General features: G+C 46.8%; 1 protein-coding gene across 2 annotated transcripts; it reads left to right on the plus strand.

Moving 5' to 3' along the window:
• The first annotated feature begins 1,700 nt into the window (after positions 1-1,700).
• On the plus strand, positions 1,701-12,932 carry pacsin3 (protein kinase C and casein kinase substrate in neurons 3). Of its 2 annotated transcripts, XM_062471106.1 has the most exons (11): positions 1,701-2,168; positions 4,586-4,654; positions 6,681-6,781; positions 7,171-7,327; positions 7,510-7,745; positions 7,853-8,008; positions 8,109-8,284; positions 8,791-8,911; positions 9,658-9,788; positions 10,377-10,555; positions 11,719-12,932. In XM_062471106.1, the coding sequence occupies exons 3-11, from the start codon at positions 6,728-6,730 to the stop codon at positions 11,832-11,834; spliced, it is 1,326 nt and encodes a 441-aa protein (XP_062327090.1). In that variant the 5' UTR covers positions 1,701-2,168; positions 4,586-4,654; positions 6,681-6,727; the 3' UTR covers positions 11,835-12,932. The 2 variants fall into 2 exon arrangements, with proteins under 2 accessions (XP_062327090.1, XP_062327091.1); XM_062471107.1 differs by lacking the exon at positions 4,586-4,654.
• The last annotated feature ends 28 nt before the right edge of the window (positions 12,933-12,960 follow it).

Genomic DNA, 12,960 nt, shown 5'->3' on the forward strand with positions numbered 1-12,960 from the left:
GGAAGTAGGCCAGACTTTATTAGAATAATCTGGTGTATTTTTTAGACTTTTTGACACAATTTTGGGCAATACTATTGTCAAATCTTCGAAGTATTGCTTTTATTTTGGGAGAAAATTACAATTGATCATCTGTCCACTAAATTGGACATCAAGCATCACTGGCTTTGTCAACCACAATTTATTCTAGTACTGCAACTTTGATGTTCTTGAAAACACTTCATCTGCAACAACTTTTTGGTCTGTTATAATTTGATTTATGTTTTTTTTACCTGCCTGTTGGTTTTTGCTCCAACAACACTCATTTGACTTTATTCTACACTAGTTACTTAATCAACCGTTTGCATGTTCTGTCAGCATTTGTACATTTTATTGCATCTAAGTTAAGGATCTTGTGTTGTTATTGCAACTTTTCCAATGAGAATGTAATTAATTCACACAATCATTTATTGTTCCAGCGATAAAGGAAGTCTGGGTCCGTTTAGGAGGTTGCCATGGTAAGCTCACAGTATGAAGTGCCACATAATAGTATTGTCTTTTTAACAAGGTTAATCCAATCAGTCTGTCAAATAAAATATTGAACTTTAAATTCCCAGTTGTTAGTTGTGAATGTGAGAACCAAACGACTTAATTTTTTGTATGCATAAAGAGGACTAAAAACACATGGGAAAAAAATCCCAACTAAGGTTGTCAAAATTCATGCATGGAAACTTAATTGAAAAAGTAAAGGCTGTGGAAGTATACCAGACATTGTTAGAATACTCTGGTGTCGGTTTGAGGTTTTATATTCATAAAAATATTATAAAAGTAATCATTTTTCAAAATTGTATGGGTAGTTTATTCCGGGAGTACAACGGCACTTAGGAATGCTTGGCTGGACCTGATGTTAGTTTCCTCCAGGATCACAATGACTCGTATTGAGAGACTTGTTGCTCTTGTTTGTTAGTTGTAACGGTTTCAAATTATTGTACTCGCTGTGAAATATTTTACTGTTGATTGTTTTTTCTACAGGTACACTCTTGCACTCTTGTGGGGAGTTTCATGTTGTTCAATTGTAACTTGTTTAAATGCATGCTCTTATGGTTCTTCCCTTTGGCACTTATTTGGTTTTCCACCATGTATGTTTCATGTTTTGGCTGCTTGGAATGTCTGGGGCTATCTCGTTGTTATGATCAGTGACCTATGCTCTTTTGTAAAGCTCTCTCTTGGAAGTCGCTTTGGATAAAAGCGTCTGCTAAATGCATAAATGTAAATGTAATGTAATGTAGTTTTCACCCGGTCCCTAACGCGACGCTGCAAAGTAGCGTCTTCCAAATGTGAGAAGAATGTCGAATATGAAACTTCACTTTGGTGTTCTTCTCCACCTCTTCTGCGTTGCGATATCCCCTTCACTCCCTGTAGGAAGCGCTGTCGCCTAACCAGTGAACTGTAAACTACACTCAAAATACATGACGGAGCTCCGAAAAACACCAATCCAGCTTTTTTATTTAAAGTTTTAACATGTATTAAGGGTATAATGAATCAGTCTGTTCTGTGTTTGTAAACTTATGAAATATTGCATTACATTAACAAATTATATTTTACTACAATAACTATAACTTGAAATAAAGTTTGTGTCTTTTAACTATCAAACAGAACCCATGACAACATTAACCTCAGTGAAGCAAGTGAACTATACTGATCTAGCTAAACGAGTGTGGTCTCTGTATGGGTTTCCTCTGGCCAGGCAACGGTTAACCCTATAATTGGATGAATGGATATTGTGGCGAGGCAGCATCTGATTACGCATGCAAGACCTCTCTAGAACACAGCGAACAATAAGGCCCGCCTGTCTGTCAAACTCCCAGAGGGATATATTTACGGATATATTTGTTTTTCCATGGTAAAATTCACGCAACCTGACCAATTCACGAGTGGAGCGCCCCACCTAGTGAATCTAGTGGCTAGAGAATACAGATGGATTCGTTGCAATGGCAGAGGGGGATGAGCGAGGACCAGTCGTTGTCAACAAACTGTCGTTTCTGAGTTCATGGTGGAGCACATCGCAATCAAACTAGGACACGAGACTAAATTTAAACCCGTTGTTAGTCGTGATACAGCGGATCTATCGTAGGTTTCGGTGGATTGTCAACTAAAGTTCTAACGGAGCAACGATCTCGAGGCTGCAACAGGTAAACCCGAGCGGTAGAATAGTCGCAACTAGTCAACGAGTAACAAAGTAGCTCCGCACCATGCCACGTCTGTAAAACTCGCGTGTTAATAGATAGCTACATAGCATATTCATGCGGCTACAGTGTATTCCCTCAAGGAATTATGGTTGTATCTTTCCTTGATGACCTAAATCTAGCTCCAAAGGATCTAATGTAACGATAATTTGTTCTTCCAAGTCATCTGAGTACTAACTTAATGTTTAGGTTGGCCTACAGGTTGGTATGGTAATAAAAGAAGCGGACTATGTTGCCAAATCAACGCGGATTATGCCGGTATGGGGCAGCTCGTCTATATATCTACTCAATGGTCATAATCTGCAGACGCAGACTGCTCAAGAGATCTTGGCGTTGATTTAACCTACATTATCCTAGGTATCCGCGTTCGTTGACCGCTGTGTACAGCGTGTACACGCTATTGAGTTAGGCTACAGGTTTACTGAAAACTCCTTGTTACAGAGTTTACAGTAGGCCCCTTCCGATTCCTCCTAATTTTCCTACTTCACTCACTAGCCTACTTCATAGCTCACTGGGGGACTCAGGAGGGTGGGGGCAGTATGCGCTGGCCGCCCCATAGTTGATAAAGCGTCGCTCAAGTGCACTATAGTATGGCGAAAACGAGAGGAATGGCTGCACTTCACAAGGACAAAATGATTGTGTCCTACGGGGTGTCCATTAATGCAATAAATTCTAATGTGCCCTCTAGTGCAAGAAAATTCAATAACGTGTCTTTATGAATGCCGTTCTAGTTGAGAAAACGTGCCCTATAAGGTACCCTTATGGTCTAAACTTGATGTTCCTCTATCTGGGTGGCCTTCATTACAATTGAAAACGGTGCCGTTATGAAGTTCCCACTATGCCGACTACATGACAGTGTCCCAAAGGGTGCCCTTTCCAGTAGAGAAAATGGAATGCAGTCCCGTACAGGGTCTTACGGGTGAAGAAAGCACGGAAGTATGCAATTGGGTGCTTCTCTAATGGACAAGTGCCCCTCAAGTGTATAGTGATCCAGTGCTCTAAATTATGTCACCACATGAGTGAGAATGTGGGGAAGTTTCGTAAAGGTTCCCTGTGAAAACAGGAATGCTACCAAATTGGTTGTGGTTACATTCATAATCTGGATGACTTTATAATTTGTTAATCTTAATCAGGATGAAGACAATTTCATCACAAATGATGAATCATAGCTTTTTGTGTGCTGGCCCCATGTCGTGTAATATGTCCCCTTTTTATTTTTTCGCCCTTGCCCTTCAAAAAGCCAAAGTCTGCCACTGTAGCTCAGCAACATTCGAACCTTCCTGCACCCCCTGCCAGGCCACTGTTTAGTGGAAGTATGGACGTGTTCCAATACCACACCTACTCTGCCACTGTATAGAGTGGGTTCTCAAGTTTTCTGAAATATGTGTGTGTGTGTGTGTTAAGAAATATACAAGAATACATGTCCACACGTGTGTGTGTGTGTGTGTGTGTGTATGTTTGTGTGGTTCTGTTCTATATACAGTTTCTTGAAAGCTGAGCCTTCTGCTGTGGGTTCGAAATGACAGAGTCAGTCCATCAGTCTGGGAGAGCACATGGTCAGGAGCAGGCTGACTCGTCCCTCTCGCTTCTCCACTCCTCTTCCTCCCAGTCCACTCTGCCTCTTCATGCCATGCCTCTGTTCTTCTCTCCTCGACTCCTCTTCTTTCTACTCCGAGGACACTCTTCTCCTCACCACTCCTGTGGTGTGTGGAGTCTGTGAAGGTTAGAAGGAAAGAGGACAGGTTGGAACCTGACATTGTCGTTGGAGGAGGAATGTGGGCACGGTGGGGGGTGTGGTCTCCAGTGTAGGAGAGACTGTTCCTGTGTCAGAGGTGTAACTGAGGAGAACAACAGGTCTCAGAACTGCCAGGCCTTGATGGCAGTGTGTTAGTGAGTTTGTAGGTGGTGTCAGTGTTGGCAGCAGTTAACAGGTATTTAACAAGAAAGAGGGCATCCCAATAACCAACAACCCAGCTGGGTATTTTGGAGGTGTGATGTGCCCTGACCCCTCTAGACCCCTTCCCTCTCCCACTCCCCAAGACCAAGATCACTCCTCCTCTCCTCCACTCATCATCCACATCTCCATGTGTGGCATTTCACCCTCCTCTTCAGAATCTAACACCTCCCACACTCAGCATCTATAACAGTCGACTAACCAGCCAGCCAGCTAATCAGTCAAGCAGCAAGCCGGCCAAGCCAGTTACCTACAACACAGCCAGTTAGCTAGCTACCCAGGCAGCTACAGGGACCTGGTGTGGATCTCCAATGACTCACTGAGACTCTGTCGGTTATAGTCACAGGCTTCATCCTTCTCTCTTCTCTTTTCTCTGGAGTAATCATCCTCCCCTCACTCTCTCCGTCAGGCCCGGAGAGAAAACACCAGTCCTTATCAGAGGCACAGCCTCTTCTCCTCCGTTTTCCTTTCTTACTGGGTAAGTCCACTCCTCCATCTCTCATTGTACAGCTGGGTGTTGCCACTCCCACTGGGATTCTACTGGAGTTCTACTGGGATTTTTACTTTGTGTGCCAAGTCAGCCTAGTTGCAGTAGAGCGTAATGGACAAAGGTTTGGAAGGTCAAGGCTAGGCCAGAGTAGGCCAGGCCAGGCTAGACCAGGCATGGAGAAGCACATGGTGCTGTACATTAATCAGATTAATGATTACCAGTTTCCAGAGGGGCTTAGTGACCTGGCCTGCCTTCCCTGACCCACTTCCACCTCCTCCTCTTTTCTCCCTTCTTCTTCTCCCTGCTCGGCTATCTTCTCCAACAAAACCTATGTGTAAACCTTGAATGTAAATGAGTTCCACATGCTTACAAGTTGTCTTCTTGTAACCAATCTGAAGTGTGTGTGTGTGTGTGAGGAGAAGGAGGAGGGGTACAAGCTTCTCTCATGGGTTGTGAATGTGCAGCCATGTGGTGTGCAGCCCTGTCTCCTGTCTGTGTGTGGAGTCCTCCAGGACCCACAGTAGGCTTACTGCTGTACTACTACAGCCTTGCACCTCCTCCTTTTCTTCCTCCATCAGTCCAGACATATGACCCTCCCCAATGCAACCCCCCCCTCCCTCCCCCCGCCATTCCCCTATAAACACACACTGCTCCTACAGTGGAGCTGCTGTTTGATGTCAGCCAGCCCTGTCAGCCCAGAGACTCTGATGTCCCTCCCCCTCCCCACCGTTCTCCAGTTAGTCACCCTGACAGTACATTGTGGACACACTATGGAGTCACTGACCGAGGGAACACACACACATATTTCTAGAGTTCTCTCAGTCACTGTGTGTGTGTGTGTGTGTGTGTGTGTGTGTGTTTATGCATGTCTCTTTTGTTGTGGTTTATTGTTATTGTCAGTTCTGTGAGCTGCAGCAATGTGTTTGCTGTGCTTGAAAGGTCTAGTCAGTCTGAACTCTGGGTAAAAATGCCTCTTCGAAGTCTTGGTCCTGATTCTGGGCTTCAGAGTTCTGTGTTGATCTTCAGTATGACCAGCATCACTAGGACAGGCCTGGAAGAGAGGGATGAGTCACTGCAGGTCAACAGTGCGCCCCTCCCTCCCTCTCTCCCTCCCTCTCTCTGAAATAATCCTCTGTTAATTTTTATGATGCATTTTCAATCTCCTCTTCTTTCTTCCATTTCATCTCCTCTTCTCTCCAGTTGTCGTAATCCAGAAGGAGGAGTGAGGTCTCAGGGGAAGTGTGTGTGTGTGTGTGTGTGCGTGCAACAGACCTAGTTGCTGGGGCCTGTCAGTGTGTCTCTGCTCTGGTAACTACTGGTAAAGCAGGCAGGATATCCCTGACCCCTGGTCAACCCTGTCATGCCCATGTGCCATAACACAAAGACACACAAGCCAATAGTGAGAGTGAGAGTGAGAGGGAGAGGGAGAGGGAGAGGGAGAGGGAGAGGGAGAGGGAGAGGGAGAGAGTGCATGGCAATGTAATTAGAAATGTAATAAGTAAGCTTCTCACAAATGCTCTTCATTCTGCATGTTTGTGGGAGATGCCTATCCTGCTGGCATACTTTCCACTGGCCCTTCACACACACACACACACACACACACACACACACACACACACACACACACACACACACACATCCCTTGATGTAGTAGTGACTGGACCAGGCCACACAGAACTTGTCTAACACAGGAAGTTGTTGTGGCTCTGACAGGAAGCTGTATGACCTTGGCAACCGGGCCATCCAATCAGGTGTGGGCTGTGAGGATGTGAAGGATGAGGCTAGAGGAAGTCCTGGGGTCGTCTGTCTTTAGGGAGGTCATCTGCTGGACATGGACAGACAGACAGGCAGGGAGGGAGGCGGGTGGAGAAGGAGACGTTGACAGGCTGTCTGTCTGTTACCAGGCTGTCTGTCTGTTACCAGGCTGTTTGTCTGTTACCAGGATGTCTGTTACCAGGCTGTCTGTCTGTTACCAGGCTGTCTGTCTATTTCCAGGCTGTCTGTCTGTTCCCAGGTTGACCGCTAGCCGCCATCATTCCGTGCTGCAAGGGAGACCCGGCCATGTCCTCCAATGGAGACCTGAGAGACGTGGGCAGCAGCGACAGCTTCTGGGAGGTGAGGACACACACACACGTACACACACACACACACACACGTACACACACCCTGCATTTTACCAGGAAGCTTGGGAAACTTGCATGTTAAAGAAAGGAACACCCCACACACACTTGAGTGTGTACACACATTTACACACACATACTCTTAATGAGTCCCTGTTGACTTTTCTTTTCCGTGATCGCACACACGCACACACACACACACACACACACACACACACACACACACACACACACACACACACACACCCTCTTCTCCAGGCCAGTTCCCACTTGCAACACACACCTATCCTATGATGTAGCTGTCCCTAACCCTGGCTCTACGCCCTGCCTGCCTAACCACCTACCTGCTCTTCTAATTGTATGTGTGTCTGTGCACATGTGTAGCCGGGTAACTACAAGAGGACAGTGAAGCGCATCGATGATGGCCACCGTCTGTGTAATGATCTGGTCAGCTGTTTCCAGGAGAGAGCCAAGATAGAGAAGAGCTACTCCACACAGCTCAGCGACTGGGCCAGGAAGTGGAGGGGCGTGGTCGAGAAAGGTGAGCAGGAAGTGACCTGGACAACAAACATCACGTGGGATGAACTACGCTTCCCACAGGGCTTCACTACCAGTATATTTCAAAATGTATATTAGATTTCATATAGTTGAATCAGAAATCAGGTTAAGGCTGAAGGAAAAGGAACAGTTTAAAGTTAAGTCTTCTGAATGCTGTTCCTCCAGGGCCTCAATATGGGACACTAGAGAAGGCGTGGCATGCCTTCATGCTGGCTGCTGATAGGCTGAGCGAGCTGCACCTGGAGCTGAAGGAGCGCCTGGCAGCCGAAGACAGTGAGAAGGTGCGCTGCTGGCAGAAGGAGGCCTTCCACAAGCAGATGATCGGGGGTTTCCGTGAGTCCAAGGACGCCGATGAAGGGTTCCGCAAGGCCCAGAAACCCTGGGTCAGGAAACTGAAGGAGGTGGGGCTGATTCAAATCTCCCTCTTTCTTCCCCTATCTCTCTCTCTCTCTCTCTTACTATCTGTGACGGTGATTGTGTGGCTGTCTCTGTGACCCCTGACTCCCAGGTGGAGGCGTCCCGGAAGAGCTACCACCAGGCCCGCAAGGAGGAGCGCACTGCCATTACCAGGGAGACGCACGCGAAGGCGGACACCACCAAGTCTCTGGAGGAAGTACGGAAGTACAGCGAGCGCGTGGAGCGGTGCAGCGAAGAGGCCGAGAAGGTACTGCTGTGTGTGTGTGTAGTTGTAATGAGATCCACTGTTCTCAAGACTGTAAACTAGAGTGTTAACCTGCCAGTAACTGCCGCGTGTGTGTATCTAGGCCAAGGATCACTATGAGAAGGCCCTGGATGAGCTGAACCGTGTGAACCCTCGCTACATGGAGGACATGGAGCAGGTGTTTGACCTCACTCAGGAGGCAGAGAAGAACCGGCTCTGCTTCTTCAAGGAGGTGCTACTGGACATCCACACACACCTGGACCTCTCCTCCCGCGATGGGTAGGATACAAACACAAACAACACACACACAAAAACACTACTGGACACTACAGCACCATTTATTTCTTAACTTTGAGTGAGGGTGTTTACTGGTTCAATATTGATCAAGTCTCTCGTTTTGTGTGTGTGTCTAGGGAGTGAATGAAACTCCAGAGATGTTGTTTATTAACCAACAACCTTGTATCGTCCTCCAAACACTGTTTACTGTTTAAACACTGCTTAGGTTACTATGTCAACGCTGTCCCTCACACTGAGTAAATATTCAGTGGAATTTGACCACAAATTAGGCAACATGGCCACATACCCATGAAACCTGTCCTGAAATTAGAACTAATATATAGCAGGAAATGCACCAATCCAACTATAAATGTATAACTATACCTACATAACTGTAACTATATACTAAAATACTATATAATAAATGTGTATATCTGCACACTAGTTATGTGTGTGTTAGTAGAACTATTAGACTGGGCCTGTGATTGACATGTGAGATCTCCTATCAGGTTTAAGGGTCTGTACCGGGACCTTGGCCAGACCATCAACTCAGCCAATGACAGCGAGGACCTGAAGTGGTGGAGGAACACACACGGACCTGGGATGAGCATGAACTGGCCCCAGTTTGATGTGAGACACAAACACACACATTATGACATATACTATGTATATACACACACGCACGCACGCACACACACACACACACACACACACACACACACACACACACACACACACACACACACACACACACACACACACACACACACACATACTCTTGTTTCATTTCCTGGTTACTAACTGGTATAAAGTTGTTGGTTGCCATGCTGGTTGCCAGGCGGTGCATTCCAGAGGTAGCCTGGTAAAAGGAGCCTGTTGTGTTGGAGGGCGGAGATGAGTGGGCCCTGGAATGCTTGTTGGCTCTCTGAGCCAAGCCCCTCCCCTCTGCTCCTCCATCCAGCAATTAGACAGTAACCCTTCCAAAGCCCAGCCCAGCCCCCCTCCCAGCCCCAGAGACAGGCTGGTAGAGACAGGCTGGTAGGGCAAAGTGAGGAAGGTTGGCAGAGAGGTTGGCAGGGAAGCAGGCATCCTCTTGCGTTCCCACAGCTCAGAGCTCCTCCCACACAGAGGCTCCATTGTCTTAGTGGCCTGGCTGGTCAGATTGGGAGCTGCTCTGGACAACCAGAACCTGGAGCTCTGCTCCTCTCCTCCTCTCCTTTCCACCTCTCCTCGTCTGGGTTCATTGTGCCAAAAGGGTGTGTCTGATGGTTGAAACCGATTACTTACAATAGACTCGATACCTGACCCAACAAGATGAAAGACATGGTCGTAATCCGTGTGTGTGTGTGTGTGTGTGCGTGTGCGTGTGCGTGTAGGAGTGGTCCCCAGAGGCAAACTGTTCCATCGGCAGGAAGGAGAGGAGCAGTTGTGAAGATGATGTGGTCACTCTCACCAACGTTGTGTCATCAGGGAAGGAGGCTCCTCCAACCCCCCAAGAGAACACCAGGTACCAGGACCACCAGGACCTGCTGGTGGGAAAGGTGTCTGTGTATTTGCACTTGTGACCCAGACCAGGCCAGAGTTGTTCACTCAGACTTGGGGTAGATTCCAGGCCCAAACTGAATAAGGCTTAAGGTGTCTGGGTTCTTATGGAGGATGCTTCCTGTTCCCAGCATGCATCACTCACTAGTCTGTAATTAGAAGGATAATGCTGAGTCAGGGCCCAAGGGTTAGTGTGTGTGTGTGTGTGTGTGTGTGTGGGGGGGGGGGGGGGTATGTTTATTTGTATGTTTTTGTGTGTTTTTGTCTTTTCTTTTTGTGTGTCCTCTTTTTGTGTGTTTGATGTAAACCTGTGTGTTCCTTTATTGTTCATACACAGTCACCAGTGAGATCTGATTACCAGAACAAGCCCCTGTGTTCGGTGGGGAGGGGGAGGCGGAGGGGGAGGGGTGATAGAATGTCTACCAGCACCCTCTACTGGGGAAGAGGGAATGCCAAAGTTTAACAATGTTAAACCCCAGTCAGCCTTGCTGTCAGAGGTGGACTATTACTGACTCTGTGTGTGTGTGTGCACTCGCGCATGTGTGATTCCCAGGGTGACGAAGGACTATTCCTCTGATTGGTCAGATGAAGACAGCCCTAAGAAGGGCCTTTCAGCCAACGGGCTGGGTGAAGAGGAGGTGGAGGAGGATGAGGAGAAGGTAGCGGCCGTGAGAGTCAGAGCACTATATGATTACACTGGCCAGGAGGCTGACGAGCTGAGCTTTAAAGCAGGTATTAATCCTTACTAATGCTTATTAATGACATACGCACACACACACACACACACACACATGCACATAAACACAAACACAGTGTGGGAGTATCTGCATGTTGGCCTCTGCTTCAGCCTGCTATACCAACAGTACTCATAACCTGTGGGTACGGGTACCTGTGTGTGTGTACTCGTGTAAGAATATGATACACTCTCACTGTCTGTACTCGTGTAAGAATATGATACACTCTCACTGTCTGTATCCATAGGCCCAACTGTTGTATGTGTGGGGTAGTCATGGTTTCCAGTGTGAATGTAACAAACCATTTATGGAGTTATCCAGCCTGATAGCGGGAGGTGTAACATTCATAACTGATCTATAAAACCACTATGATTATCAGATGATAACTATAGTATGTCTAAACCCTCTCACCACTTACTGAACCGTCAACATGGCTGGTAAGTGTTCAGGATGTTGTCATAGTACTGTGGCATATTATTATTAATTTATGATATTAGGAATAAATTCACCATACTTGTTCTGACAGGTCAGAGATCCACTTTTTAAAATGTATCCTGTACCAGGAGCATGTTCATCATATGGGGCCTGCTCGAATGTGATTGGTCTAGGTTTTTCTGAGGAACCAGGACGGAACTGTGCTCTCAGTGTTTGATTGGCAGGTTGATCCTGTAGAGCCCCTCCCCCCCTGGGGAGCATTGGTGTAAAGAAATCTGTCTGCCTGGCATCGTATTCTGTGATTGGCTTGATCCCTGTCAGCTCCTGGTCCAATCAGGCTTCCTGTGGTGCTAAGCCAGTCTGAGCCCCTCTGGGGGGCGGAGTTGCGCACGGACGGGTTCTGTCAGAGATCTGCTGTGATGAGATCCACAACCCTCCTGACTAACAACATGCATAGACATGACTTTCTTTAGAGTTAGGGTTAAGGTCTGGCCTGGTCCATAACCTTCAAATAATCTCATGTCTCTTATGGTGTATATATCCTGGATTACCATCAGCCGAGGTAAGACAGGGACAGTGTAACAGGATTTGATGTGTCCTTGGTGATCCCTGGATGAGGTCTATGAGGTCTATTGGCTCTCAGGTCAGACACTGATCTGAATACAGATGGAGAGATGTATGGAAGTGGTGTATTTATTGAGGTAACCTTCTGCTCTCCTCCTCCAGGTGAAGAGTTGATGAAGTTGGGAGAGGAGGATGAGCAGGGCTGGTGTAAAGGCCGACTGACCACTGGAAAGATGGGCCTCTACCCCGCCAACTACGTCCAGGCTGTGACCTCCTGATGCCCTGCCAACCCCATGCCCACAACCACCCAAACCCTGCCCCTGGACATTCCGCCAACAACACAGAGGCACCGGGAACGCTTCTAGACCAGCGAGCTGGAATACAGAATTAACTAAACCCCTCCCCCTCAAACTAACCAGGAGACTAGTCACCAGAGGACAGTCACCATATGACTAGTCAAGAACAAAGTTAATACTACAGACTACACGTTCTCTCTACAAAAAATTGTACATGTTACAAGAGCCAGACCTAGACCAGATCCATCTAGACCAGACCAGATCAAGACCCAGACCCACCCAGTGCCTTACTAAAGAGTTCTGCTGGCTGGTATGACTGTCAGACAGACCTCCAGTGAGGGGCGAGCAGTGCCTCGGCCCCCCCTAGTGGACCAGTCCTGACATGACAGACAGCCCAGAGTGATCAAGGTGGGGCTCTGGTCAGAACTCGCCCTTCTTCTCTCTTCATGTTCAAACTGTCTCTATGCACAGTTTGAGTTACTGTTAGTGGTTCTGAAGAGCAGAGAAGCACATCAGCCATCATGTATATCTAGTATGGCCCAGCTGCTCCTCATCTCTTAATGTCAAGTTTCTGAATCCTTAAGAGGCATTTTAAGGGTAAACTTCAGATAATGCTGATGTAATTTAGTTCTTCAAACCCATGTTTGTGGTCTGTGTGTGTGTGTTAAGACCAGATGTTTCCTCTGAACGGTAAGGGGTGTTTTATGTTGACACAGTCCCTATCATCCAGCACTTGATTCTGCTCATGGTAGATTTCTACAGTCAGACTTTTTAATTGCTTTTTAATTTATTTTCAACTTTTAAATCATTTAATGAATGTTTTTGTGTCATGAACTAATCAGACTAAAGTTGTAAGAATGAGGACTTATGGGAAGTACTGAGAAAAGGGCTAGGGAAGTTTCTGTGGGTGATGTAGAGGTGTGTGAGAGATATTGAAATGTGTGTGTGTGTGAGAGAGAGATGTGTTTTGTGTGGTCCTTTAGACCACACTTTGTCAGACACAATCATGTAATCCAATGTACTTTGCAGAATAAACACTTGAATCAGAGCTGAGTCAGGACTGCTGGTTCACTATCTTCACATGATTCTGCTCTACTGTAATACCACA

Source organism: Osmerus eperlanus, chromosome 10 (genome assembly GCF_963692335.1).
Source record: "Osmerus eperlanus chromosome 10, fOsmEpe2.1, whole genome shotgun sequence".
NCBI lineage: Eukaryota > Metazoa > Chordata > Actinopteri > Osmeriformes > Osmeridae > Osmerus > Osmerus eperlanus.

What these genes read in the sequence shown, in the direction of transcription:
- pacsin3 (XM_062471106.1), top strand. Translation starts at nt 6,728, where the DNA reads ATGTCCTCCAATGGAGACCTGAGAGACGTGGGCAGCAGCGACAGCTTC. An exon ending in GAGGGGCGTGGTCGAGAAAG is followed by an intron (nt 7,328 to 7,509) that starts GTGAGCAGGAAG and finishes CTGTTCCTCCAG; the next exon opens with GGCCTCAATATGGGACACTA. An exon ending in GGGTCAGGAAACTGAAGGAG is followed by an intron (nt 7,746 to 7,852) that starts GTGGGGCTGATT and finishes CCTGACTCCCAG; the next exon opens with GTGGAGGCGTCCCGGAAGAG.